The following is a 14,008-nucleotide window of genomic DNA, read 5'->3' on the forward strand; positions in this document are numbered from 1 at the left end:
AAATTGACTAGCAATGTCCTCGTTTCTAGAGTACTCCATCCATGTCTACTATATGGTGCACAGTAGAAGCGATAGTTCGGTTCTGTGTAAACCTTGCCAACAGCCTTCCTGGCTTATTGCCCTGTTCATAGAACAGTTTCTGAGAAAGTACCTGCCCTCTTCCATGCCCGCTTAAATAATTCTTCTAATAAAGTCGCCCGTGTATCAGCTAATTCCTTGGCTACTTTCACTGCTGAAGAGCATTTATGCTGCGCTTCAAGAAGGGCTATTTTAGTAGATAAATCTCGATTCTTGACTTGGTGTGCTCTTTTTTTCCTAGCTGCGATGGCTAGCAGATGACCCCATACAACGCATTTATTCGCTTCCCATTGGGTCATAGGGGACACATCTGGAGTGTTGTTATGTTGGAAATAGTCTTTAATGATCTGTGTGATTTCAGCCAGATCCCCTGGATCAGTAAGAAGAGAGGCATTCAATCTCCAGGTTCTGGTAGTCATGTCTCTTTGGGGGAACTGTAAGGTCAGTGTGATCGTGTGAGTTACATACTCTCTATAGTCACTCCCTGCAGGAAGGTCAAATCTGTCTGATGAATAAACAAATAATCTAACCTCGAGTACTGGTTGTGTGGAGGCGAGAAAAATGTGTAGTCTTTCCCCTGAGGATATAACGTTCGCCAGGTGTCGTGAAGCGCAAGGGAAGCAAGGGTAAGCTTGATCTGGCGTAACGCAGAAAATGGGATTGAGGAGGTACCTGAGGAGGTATCAAGGAGCGGGTCTAGGGCCATATTGAAGCCCCCCCCAGTATCAAAAGGCCCGTCTGAAACATGGTGAGCTGTAGGAGGAATTCTTTAAGGAAGGTCACCTGTTTAGAGTTGGGGCAATAAGTGTTCGCCAAGGTCACCGGTCTATTCTTCCAAGTTCCTTTTAGGAAGATAAATCTGCCTTCTTGGTCAATGACTTTATCACTAAGGTGGAATGGGAATGATTTAGCAAGCACTAAAGAAATCCCTTTCGTTTTAGAGTCGGGGCAGGCTGCATGATAGACCTCCAGGAATCGGCTATTGAATAAGTGAGGGGTGGATCCTGACTTAAAATGGGTTTCTTGCAAATATATCACCTGAGCTCTGTGGCGGTGAGCAAGAATACTGCTACGCTTCTCCGGGATGTTAAGGCCCTTAGCGTTCAAGGAATAGACCTTGAGAGATAAGGGAGCCAATGTTTGCACTGCAGAAGGCATGTTCGGTAATCAAGGGTGCTGTTCTTTCCCCCGGGGAAGGGGTCTATAAGAAGGGGAGAAAAGGTGTGGGGAAGAGAGAACCCGGGTAAAGAGACAGATAGAAAAGCTAGAGATAGATAAAGGGAGAAAAAGGGGAATTAAAGATAAAGCAAGAGAACAGGAGTATAGGTTAAGCCCACTCTGTAAAGGCACTTAGGATTCGTCATTAACCCAAGAGAGGCTTAACCCTATTACTAACGAGCTCTCCCCTATATGGGGCTCGCTAAAAAAAGAACCGGAGGTAATACCAGTCCAGCTGAGTTACCTAATATGGGCAGAGGTGAAAGGCACAAGTCACGGGAGGTTATGCCGGCTGGTTTCCAGGGGGATACCTGCCTTCCTGAGGTGGGGAAGAAACCTAGTACCTTAACAGGAATATGTACACTTCCTGCCAACCGAAAATCCAAGAGAGCGAGGGTGGAGATTAATGAGAAACCTCGGCTTTGCTGGGTGGAGTGGTACCCCGCAGGCCCCCTGCACCGGGTGAGAAGGGTCCACTCCGGTCTCCCCTCCCCCCAGTCAACTAGAGAGCCCTGACGGGCCAGGTGCAGCACCCTATAACAACCTGTTATCCAGCAGTATATGATTACTCACAGTTTAGCCTAACCATATAGAGAGATAACATTACAACTATTATCATTTAATACTTTTAACCATTTCAACATTTTATCAATGCAACAGCCTCCAGATGGACTCACTCAGGACGCCAGGGTCCCCGAGCCTCGGACCACCAAGTTCCCCGGTGAATCCAGGGGTCAGGGGCCCCCGCGCCCCTCAGGCACCTAGCGTCTGTTTCAATCGCTGCAATTACTCGCATAAAGAAGGATATATAGCCCTGTATTTTCCTTCCAGGTGAGAACCCCTATAGCCTGTAATGGCTAGAGTGAACGGGGTAAGAGTCTCCCCTCCCCCCAGGACCTCTGATCCATTTTTCCCACAGCCTTAGTTTAGCATGGATGTCTAGAGTTCACCAACTCCAGGGTTACCCGTATGCCATCATAGTGTCATATCAGGGGGTAAAATTATACATAACCATAAAACAAATGAAAACAAAGCAAAACTGACACACCATACAGATTTGACAAACTATGCTTGACCCTTATCCCCAGAGCCTATGGGAGTGGTATCCTGCAAGAGTTCCGGAGTTGTCATCACTTCCTCTGCAAAAACAGACTGACAAGTCTAAGTCCTCGCCCTCCTCCAAATAACAACCCAAAACCGAACATGGGGGGGGGGGGGGGTTAGCTGGCACTGGGGTGACACCAAGGGTAAAGTATCCACTACAGTTGACATTGACAAAGTCCATTACCCAGGAAACAAAGGCTTGTCCATCTTGTCATGCAGTGACTGCCCACATACAGCCTAGAGAGTCAGTGTGGCAAGGGGGAGGAAGAACACGCATCTTCCTATGGCTCGACTGCCACCTTGTGTGGAAGAGTTCTCCTTGCGCTAGGGCCTGAACCGGGAAGGACACAAAGGTTGTAACTACCTGGGAGGTGGTCGCCTGCCTCTGTCTAGTGCCGGTTCAAGGGACCTTGATAGGATCACCAGTCTCATACTCTGCTAGCGGTACTGCATGAATAAGTTTGTATTAGCTCCTGGAGCATATAAGAGAGGACACTTTACTCATTGGTGACCTGATGTATTGGGCATCACCATGCCTGTGAAAGAACTTGAGCAGGTGCCAGAAAATACTGCATTAGTCATTCGCAAGGTGGAAGCCATAAGTATACAGTTAGTACCCAGCTAACGGAAGAATGGAATGTGTCTCTCTCGCAAGGCTTGTAGGAGAGGGCGGAGATCCCTCCTGTGTTGTAAGGTGATAGCGGACAAATCCTGAAACAGCTGGATATGTGCCCCTTCATGTTCCAGGTGTATATTATTGTGGGCCAGGCGCAGGATCTCTTCCTTCTGGGTAAAACTGACCAGGCAGCGTGCAGCATCCCTGGGTGGATCCGTGTCCCTGCCCCTTGGCCTCAGCGCTCTGTGGCATCTCTCCATCTCGACAGGCGCACCTGGAGGTCTGCCCAAAAGGGTGTTAAATATGGCCCAGACCACCGCTTGCAACTGGGGGCCCTCTACAGACTCAGGGATCCCCCTAACACGGAGGTTGCGCCTGCGACCCCTATTGTCAAGATCCTCCTTATTTCTGTGCATGTCAATGAGGTGTTGTCCCTGTGCACTGACTGCCCGTTGTACCTGGTGAATGGCTGCGCCCTGAGTCATGGCGGTCGACTCCACATACTCCACACATGAGGCCACTGCTTTTATCTCTGTTTTGAGATTCGCCACTGCCGCCGTTAGAAAACTCTTGATATCCAGGACCACACTCCGGAGGTCTGCCAGGCATAGGAAAGGGGAAGATCGTGATGAGGATGTGCCTGTCGGAGATACTGCAGGGTTGTCAGCCACGGCCGCACTGCCTGTGTAACTACAGTCCGTAGTTGGAGATGCGGCCTGTGTTTCTGTGTGCTGAGTCCGGAACATCCCCGGAATGTTCCTACTCAGCTGGGTTGCCGGGTCCAGCTGAGAGCAGGTGGCGGAGCTACTCCTACCCGTCATCTTGCAGCTTGCAGGGTGAGGTATTGCTGGCGCTGAGGGCTCTCTCACGATCTCAGATGGCGGAGCTCTCTCTCTAGGCAGCCGTCTCGCTCCGGTGCTAGGCCACACCCCCGCAGCCTGAGCTTTGTGTTGGGGAGGGTGCTATAAATAGATTAGCAGAGCTCTGAACGATTCAACCATCAGCTCTGAAAGTCTCTACCCACGAGGTGAGGGGGGGTGTGTGCCTTTCCTCCAATCAGCTGTCTTGGTGGTATGCCCAGGCTTCACTGCAGTGTTGACCAGGAGGAGAAAATCTCCTAACACGATCTGAACTTTCTAAGCCATATGTAAAGCTGAAGACAGCAGACATGTAAAACTTATGTAGGGAGATCTGTTTCATCCCTGTGTATCATCTGAGGCTTTTCACTTCACTGGGTAAATGTGAGGGTTTACAAACAGTAAAATCTGTCTGTATATGCAGAACAGCATGCTTGTTATACTCGCTGTGGAACTTAAGGGGTTAATCCTCTGCATTGTGTAAAAAGGCTCTTTGACACTATATGGACAGATCCTTCCCTCCTGCACTGTCTATCTTGGCAAAGCCATATAATATAGTGAGGGTAGCCATCTTGCACATGCTCAGTTTAGTCTATTGCTGGAGGGGACATTTCCTGTTTCAAATCTTTTTAATGTAAAAAGATTTATAGGCTATGGGTACTGTGGGGGGGGGGGGGGGGGGCAGAGGAACTATTTTCACATTACTGGGTTTAGCAACACTTTAAGGATTGTTCTCCCTTACTGTATGAATGCATTTCTAAAGTAATTACATAGTGACACTGGTAGCATTAGAAGTTTAAAGTAACCTCCTCATGAGAGAAATGCATTGGCTGCTTTCATTTGACTAGGAGAATTCTCAGTTCTAGAATTTAAAACCTTGTCAGAACATATTTTTCTAGTTTTGAATGGGTTAGAACCTCTGTTAGGTTTTATTGCTATCAATATCTTTGTTGGGGAGATGTCTCTTTGTTTCCTATCCTGGTGACTGGTGTCACAGAAATATCCTCAAGTGGAAACACAAGGCAGCCATAAAAATATAACCTATATTGCATTTCTGGAAAGAGGCTGGTAATTGGAAATTAAAGTGCATCTATGGTCAACATTTAAAATCATTACATTAATTTTTACTTTGAGTGTAAACTATTTCAAGCCCATTCTTATTATTCTGAATGATCTTGAAATTTGTAAACTTTGTGAAGATCCTCACACATATACTTCCTTGAATTCTGTGACATGTATCCACTATGCCCTATGTTTATGAACTGCTGTGTCACACATTTTACAGAGACTGCCTTCTGAACTACAGAGGTGCTGAGAGGAGATTCAGGAGGCAGAGTCAGTGCAGGAATCACTACTTGCAGGCAGCATGGTACCATGGGATATGTAGTCCTTAGTCCTGTAGTCCTTAGATTTTTTTCAGGTGAGCTTATATTGGATTGTCAAAAACAATTGTTTGTATTACTTTTACAATGCTGATGTTAAAAAATTAAGGTGTATGCTGTGACCATAGAACTCCTTTAACCTACCAATGTTTATTTCGTTTTGTAGATTAGCACTTCTGGGTCCCTCATCTGGTGGAGTTGTTTCTTCTCTTGTAGGTTCTGTTTGGTTATAGTCTAAAGGTTCTAAATGTTCCTGCTTTGTGGAATCCATGGAGACAGAGGTATTTGTGTCTCTAGGTATAAGATCAGGCGAAACTGGAGCTATCTGTAAATAAAAAATAAACATTATCGCGGCTTACAATAAATTTTATGTTATTAAATTCACTCATAACTTTGAATTGAAACAAATGCTGTATTTGGTACGGAATAGGTCTTTAATGGGCAAACCATACCATTATGTGAATTTTAGGAAAGCCACATTGTAGATATGCAGCAATCATTCAGAAAATATTTATATTGATGTTCATTTCCAATAGCAGTCCATTGGAGGCCAGGTTTAAATCTTTGCAGCTTGTTACAACATGCATTAACGTTAGCTGTGATAAGGCAACCCATTTGTTTAAAAGGGGTTCCAACGCACAACCAAGGACTTTTAAATGCACTATTTTTCCTTTCACGGTTTACTTCTATGTGTTATGGTGTGCTAAAATCACTGGGACCAGATGGCTTGCACCCGAGGGTCCTTAAGGAACTCAGTCAAGCAATTGCCAGACCATTGTTCCTAATTTTTACGAACAGTCTACTAACTGAAATGTTACCAGCAGATTGGAGAAAAGCCAATGTAGCTCCAATATTTAAAAAAGGGCCAAGATACATCCCTGGGAATTACAGACCAGTTAGCCTAACATCAATAGTATGCAAGCTCTTGGAGGGAATGATAAGGGACTATATACAAGATTTTAGTAATTAAAAAAAGGTTTCATTAGCAGTAATCAGCATGGATTCATGAAAAATCGTTCTTGCCAAACCAACCTATTAACTTTCTATGAGGAGGTGAGCTGCCATCTAGATAAAGGAAGGCCCATAGACATGGTGTATCTGGATTTTGCAAAGGCATTTGATACAGTTCCCCATAAACGTTTACTGTACAAACTAAGGTCTGTCGGCATGGACCATAGGGTGAGTACATGGATTCAAAACTGGCTACAGGGGCAAGTTTAGAGAGTAGTGATAAATGGGGAGTACTCAAAATTGTCCGGTGTGGAAAGCAGGGTCCCCCCCCCAGGGTTCTGTCCTGGGACCAATCCTATTTAACCACTTCACATCCACGCTATGGCCGAATGACAGCCACAGCGCGGACCTGAATTCCTGGGAGGCCCTCCCCTGTGCACGCGCCCTGCGAGCGCCCTGCAGGGCGTGCGCCGAGAGTGCTGTGATCACCGAGTCACTGAGACTCGGGTGATCACCGATCCAAGTAAGGGGCCGGTCCCGGCCCCTTACCATGTGATCAGCTGTCAGCCGATGACAGCTGATCACATGATGTAAACAAAAGATCGGTAATCGTTTTGGTTTTTTTCTACTCACGCTGACAGCGTGAGTAGAAAAAAAGCCGATCACTGGCTCGGATGCGAGGGACATCGGTCCCGAAGTGGAAGAGGCACATCTGCCTCATCAGTGCCACTTAATAGTGCCACCTAACAGTGCCCACAGTGCCACCTAACAGTGACCACAAGTGCCACCTATCAGTGCCCACAAGTGCCACCTATTAATGCCCACCTGTAGTGCCAATCAGTGCCACCTAGCAGTGCTGCCCATCACTGCCACTCATCAGTGCCCATCAATGCCACCCATCAGTGCCCATTACTGCCGCCCATCACTGCCGCCTCATCAGCGTACATCAATGAAGGAGAAAAATTACCTGTTTTAAATTTTTTATAACAAAATATAAAAAAAAAATAAAACATTTTTTTAAAAAATTCAGTTTTTTACATTTTTTTTAACAAAAAGTAAAAACTGCAGAGGTGATCAAATACCACCAAAAGAAAGCTCCTATTTGTGGTGAAAAAATGATAAAAATTTCATTGAGTACAGTGTTGTATGACCGCGCAATTGTCATTCAAAGTGCGTCAGCGCTGAAAGCTGAAAATTGGTCTGGATAGGAGGGGGGTTTAAGTGCCCAATAAGCAAGTGGTTCATTTATTCATAAACGACCTGGAGGATGGGATAAACAGCTCCAGCTCAGTATTTGCGGACGATACTAAGCTAAGCAGGGCAATAATTTCTCTGCAGGATGTGGAAACCTTGCAAGAAGAATTAAACAAATTAATGTGGTGGGCAACGACATGGCAAATGAAGTGTAATGTAGCAAAATGTAAAATTATGTATTTGGGTGGCAAAATAATGAAGGCAATCAACTCACTAGGGGGAGATACTCTGGGGGAATCTAGGATAGAAAAGGACCTGGGGGTCCTAGTAGATGATAGGCTCAGCAATGGCATGCAATGCCAAGCTGCTGCAAGCAAAGCAAACAAAATATTGGCATGCATTAAAAAGGGGATTAACTCAATAGATAAAACGATAATTTTCCCACTCTACAAGACTCTGGTCCAGCCGCACCTGGAGTACGCTGTCCAGTTCTGGGCACCAGTCCTCAGGAAGGATGTGTTGGAATTGGAGAGAGTCCAGAGAAGGGCAACAAAGGGACAAGAGGATCTTAGTTATGAGGAAAGGTTACGAGCACTGAACTTATTCTCTCTGGAGAAGAGACGCTTGAGAGGGGATATGATTTCAATGTACAAATACCGTACTGGTGACCCCCCAATAGGGATAAAACTTTTCCGCGAAAAGGGAATTTAAATAGAAACGCGGCCATTCACTAAAATTCGAAGAGAAGCGGTTTAACCTTCAACTGCATAGAGGAGTTCTTTACTGTAAGAGCTGTAAGGATGTGGAATTCTCTTCCACAGGCATTGGTTTCAGCGGGGAGGACTTATAATTTCAAAAAACTATTAGAGAGGCACCTGAACGACCATAACATACAGGGATATACAATGTAATACTAACATAAAAGCACACACATAGGTTGGACTTGATGGACTTGTGTCTTTTTTCAAGCTCACCTACTATGTAACTATGTAAAAATGTAGGTCCACTGTAGTGCCTTGGGTATGTAGGCTGGGGTGTCCTGCAATTCAATGGACAGCACCACAATACACCACAGTTTTTGTGTTACTGTATGTCACAATAAAATGCATGGTGTGAATCTGGTTGGAAGCAGAGAAGTTGCATAGCATGAGGCTGCTGTGCCTCATCGATGCCCTCTGAAAGGGATACAAGCGATTATAGGGATGTTATTTAAAACTTAAACTGAAGTAAAGTCAGCAGATTGCATGAGCATTGAAGGATTTTACTTCTTGCTCACAGCTGTTCTGTTATGCTTTATTAATTACTTACCATTTGCTTAGAGAAGACCTCTACAGGTGTCTTTCCTATGTTGTTAGCCTGAGTCAATGGCCTAACATGGAAGTTTGTCCCGAGAGCTCCTCGGTTTTTTAATGTCACCGTCATTGTCGCTGTTTCTCCAATGACATGCATGCCGAAGTCAATTAATTCCTTATCCAGAGCCAACTGAAAGAAATGGTTTTGGTCAGCATCGATTAAGGTTACCATTAATATTCACAACACAGATTCTGGATAAAACTAGCAGACTAATTAACTTTATGGAAAACATAAAATAAATGTGAACATATTTCTCCACTTTTAATTATTATCTTTATTTCTCAGGCCTTATTCCAAATTACTTTGTTTATTAGCAGTTTACCACACTAAAAAATGAAAACCTTTAAAACAAGAATATGCACATACTGTATGTCCTGAGTGACTACAAGCATGTAAACAATCTCACCCACAGAGACATTCCACTATATTGTAAAAAAAAAAAAAAAAAAAGTATTTTCCGTGCATAATTCTAAAAGATCAGCAAGAGATGAGTCTCAAGGATTTAAGGCAGGGTGGATATGTAATTTTAAATCCCCTAATGTCCTATTTAAAAAGTCTTGCTTAACAACACAGTACACACAGCTGGATGTTCTGTAACCTACAGCTACCAATCAGATGTTATATTCTGATCTATTATTCTGAAATGTATTGATGTTCAAATCAATTGCATTAGCTAGCTTCAAGAAATAAACATCTCTAATGAGTGAAGGGCAAAAATAAATGTGATTCCTTCTATTCTTAGAACTTTACGTCTCTCGGTACATTTGCATCTTAGTATTCCTGCCACTAAAAAGTGCTCAGCATTGCATGCTTCATTCTTAAAGATAAAATTAGGGTTGCACCGATACCGATATCGGTGCTGATACTAGTCATTTCTGCGAGTATTGGTACTAGCGAAAATGCTCTGTTACCGGAAACCGGTACCCAAAGTGACGCTGCTTGGGAGCGTACCGCCTCCTCCTCCCCCTCTGGACAGTGCAATCAATGCCTCCTCCTCCCAATAGCATTGCTAGGTGCAGGCCCACCAATCCTAACAGCCCACAAGCCTTGTCTCCTCGCTGCACACCTCCCTCCTTCAGCTCTGACTCCAGGCCACACAGAGTGCTGGATCCCGGCTCTCCCTGGCTGGATGCTGAGGCAGAGAATAGGAGGGGCTCTGTATAAAGACACCGTATGGGAGATATCCTGTTGTACTAAGCAGCGGGGCTCTCTCCCTCCTCTGTGTGCTGTCCGGCCAGCTCCTCTCCCGCAAGAGACTCCTGTTCCATGCCTGCAGTCCCTGACTGTCTCCTGTACCATGCCTGCAGTCCCTGGCTGTCTCCCATACCATGCCTGCAGTCCCTGGCTGTCTCCTGAACCATGCCTGCAGTCCCTGACTGTCTCCTGTACCATGCCTGCAGTCTCTGACTGTCTCCTGTACCATGCCTGCAGTCCCTGACTGTCTCCTGTACCAGGCCTGCAGTCACTGACTGTCTCCTGTACCATGCCTGCAGTCCCTGACTGTCTCCTGTACCATGCCTGCAGTCCCTGACTGTCTCCTGTACCATGCCTGCAGTCCCTGACTGTCTCCTGTACCATGCCTGCAGTCCCTGACTGTCTCCTGTACCATGCCTGCAGTCCCTGGCTGTCTCCTGAACCATGCCTGCAGTCCCTGACTGTCTCCTGTACCATGCCTGCAGTCTCTGACTGTCTCCTGTACCATGCCTGCAGTCCCTGACTGTCTCCTGTACCAGGCCTGCAGTCACTGACTGTCTCCTGTACCATGCCTGCAGTCCCTGACTGTCTCCTGTACCATGCCTGCAGTCCCTGACTGTCTCCTGTACCATGCCTGCAGTCCCTGACTGTCTCCTGTACCATGCCTGCAGTCCCTGACTGTCTCCTGTACCATGCCTGCAGTCCCTGACTGTCTCCTGTACCATGCCTGCAGTCTCTGGCTGTCTCCTGTACCATGCCTGCAGTCTCTGGCTGTCTCCTGTACCATGCCTGCAGTCACTGCTTTCACTTCTGCCTGTTGCCTCCTCCTTCCCTCTTCAGCTGTCCCCTCTGCCCCATGTCTCCCAATAACCCTCCTATCCCCATTCTCTTCTCCCTAGCGATCACAGCCTTTTCCATCCCAACTCTCCCACCCCACAATCCCTATTTCACCCCTATTTCGGTGCATCCCTAGATAAAATATTTAACAGAAAATGACATGATCAACAATACTCGTAAGTTAATGCCAAATCTCAGTTTGCCGTTTATATAAGAGAAGACGTGTTCAAATGTGATAAACCCTTGTATGGTAGGAGCTATCCAGTGCTGATCCTGTGTTGTGGTTACTCCACTTTTAAACAAAAATGCATTCTTGACCTTTCCCTGCAGACCTACTAGCTAATTGTTCACATTGATTAGTGTCTCTATAGCCAAAATATAATAACACTTTTTGTCCAGTAGCAAGTCACCTCTTCTAAAAAAAAAAAATAGGCTGTTGCAGAGGCTTTTAAGGAGCCTTATTGCTCCCTTTCTCATGCCACAGTTCTGTAGCATGTGTTACAGATGGAAAAACACATTTTTGAAATCAGACATTTAAAGATGAAGTTAATTTTTACAGTCTTTCTGGATACAATATCATTCTAATTCCTATCTTAATTAGCATTTACAATTACATTTACCAAAAGAAAGAAAAAATCCAGCTGATGGGAAAAGGATAGAAGAACAAAAATACATGCAAATTAAAGTAAGTGCCGGTACACACAGGGGCGACTTGTCAGGCGACCTAGCCGCCTGACAAGTCGCCTCCCGTTCTGTACAATGGAACCGTTCTAATAGGAGCTCCGACTTAGAAAAAGGTTCCTGTACTACTTTGGGGGCGACTTGCATAGATTTCTATACAGAAGTCGGTGAGGCGACCTGCAAGTCGTGTCGCCCCTGTGTGAACCGGGCTTAAGCAGATTTTACAGAGTCTTCACAGCTGCTGTGTGGTGAGCGCTAGAGCTCTCTAACATGAGAGAATGACATAAAAGGAATTTATAAGGATCTTACAAAGGCTTCTGTGCAAGAGGAATGGCATGCTTTACTCTAATGCTGTGTACACATGATCTGAATATTGACCCGTTCAGCAGGAAGTTCTATTGTATATGGGGATGGGGTTTACAGTTAATTATTGCCCTTGGGGGTATCATCCCTATAATCTATAAAGATAGAAGTACAACAAATCTGGGACTTAAATTATACCATCCAGGGTGTAGCACAGACTCAAGAAATACAGATCTAAAATTCAAAAACTTTATTAAAAATCTATTTTTTTACATTTTTTTTATACAGATTAGCCATCCAAAGCTTTGTATATGCGCAGAAGAAGAGAGAGTAATTATTACAGCCTTGAAACGCGCCGGGTATTTCTGTTGTATCTACCTGCATTTCAACAGATCAAGTGTGGTTACTGATTGTCAGATCTAACTGTGTTTTGTATAAATATCACCATCCAGATTTATCTTTATGTTCTGTACATTTATGTGTCTACTTTTTTAATTGAACTATTAAAAATGTATATATTTTTTTCATACTCATGTGATACCCTAACTGCTATCTGTCCTGTCTAAAAGTCCCGTCTAGAGGAAACTTGCTTTTCAAGTTATAATGTTGATGCATTTCACAGGGGACCCTGCTTCATCAGGACCTGGGATCACGTTTGTATAAATTAAACTCCCAGAAAGATTTGTTGTACCCAATGGTGGAACTACCAGGGTCGCAAAAGGGCTCACTTGTGACTGGGCCCTGGAGTTCCATCACTGTGGGGGGGCCCCAAGGCTCCAAGAGCGGAGCGTTTGTATGAGACTTGTAACTGGGAATCCTGACTTCACCCCCACCAACCATCACTGCTTGTGTGCAGCTCCCTCCTCGCTCGAATCTCCTCACTAGGATTTCCCTCCTCAAATCTTGTAAATACAAAGGCCACTTTCCAGGATCGACTCACGTGACCAAGGGCTCTGCTGCCACCTTTGTTTGCTTCCAGGAAGTGCAGGCAACAGCGAGGCAATTGTCATCTGCAGCTTGGCTGTAGGATCGTAGTCGGGGCTGTGAAGTCTGTGTTTGTGTTGAGGGATCAAGGCAAGGCTTGGAGGAGGGAGAGGCAGAGCCACCTGCCTCGGGTGGCGTATTAAGGGGGGGCTTAAGCCGCTTGGGCCTCTCCTTCACTGACAGCAGTGATTCACTCCTGTCACAAGAAGAGCTGCCAGCTTCTGCTGAGGAAAGAATTCAGGATTTTTTTTACTCCCTCCAGCAGAGGGCACACTTCTCTTCTTATTCTCTCTACCCTTGTCATGTGACAGGTCACATGACTGGAGTGGGGAAGAAAAAGCTGATTGTGTGTTAAGTACAAAAAGGGGAGACCCCCCCCCCCCCCGCCCAACAGACACCTTGTCAGAACACAGCAGCTCAGTTGGGGAGATTGCTGCACTAACATTACATAGTATGGTGACCTCTCAGTTTTTTTTTGTTGTTTTCAGACTGTTGGGTTGAACGAAAAAAATTGTAAGGTGCGTAGCAGGCTTAAGTGTTACAGGTGAATTTACAGTATGTTGTTGGTTAATTTAGTCAGGTTTGGGTTAGGGCTACCACCTGTTCAGATTCTTGTTTATTTTTCTAAGAGTTACCCACATTTACCCCCTCTACAGCGTGTCCTAACATTATTTCTTTTACCTGCATCCTATCAGGGGTGACAATGCTGGCTGGGATTTCAGTAAAACAGAGGTACTGTCTTATCAGTCAAAACAGAAAGTCGACAAAGTCAAAAGTGTTGAAATGGGTGGTAGAACCGCACATTTAATATCATCTTGTTCACCCCTTCCACTGGAAGTTCACTGGGAGACAGATGCTGAGAGTGGCACTGGTAGGACGAAGGTTTGAGTGCTCATGTGGTTGTTCTGTTACACTGACATACATGAAGCTTTTTTATATAAATCTTTATTTACTCTATGAATAGGTCTTTACTTCCTTTCCATATGATTTAATGCTCTGGAGATATCCTTTTGGAAGTGGCAAATGGTAATCTGTATGTGGGACTGAAAGACCTTGTTTGCGACCTTTCAAAACAAGCAGGTTTGACCTTTAGCAACAAAGGTCCAGCTGTTCTAGTGAGTGTGTCCTCTGCATGGTGGTGGAGTATGCACACTGGCTGCCACTTGAAAGAATTCTCATTTTCGTTGGAGCACAAGCACAGTAGAGAATATTTAATGTTTGAACACAGAGACTTTTATTTATTTCAAGATATTTAT

The 14,008-nt window shown here is 45.0% G+C and overlaps 1 protein-coding gene across 1 annotated transcript in view; it reads right to left on the reverse strand.

The window, feature by feature from the left end:
- Positions 1–14,008, reverse strand: part of CFAP74 (cilia and flagella associated protein 74) — a gene marked incomplete in the record, with an annotated part of 325,669 nt that overhangs the window by 227,259 nt on the left and 84,402 nt on the right. The window contains 2 exon segments of the mRNA XM_073602977.1: positions 5,400–5,580; positions 8,709–8,882. Of these exon segments, the coding sequence (XP_073459078.1) occupies positions 5,400–5,580; positions 8,709–8,882 (355 nt within the window).

This window comes from Aquarana catesbeiana, linkage group LG10 (assembly GCF_042186555.1).
Source record: "Aquarana catesbeiana isolate 2022-GZ linkage group LG10, ASM4218655v1, whole genome shotgun sequence".
Lineage (NCBI taxonomy): Eukaryota > Metazoa > Chordata > Amphibia > Anura > Ranidae > Aquarana > Aquarana catesbeiana.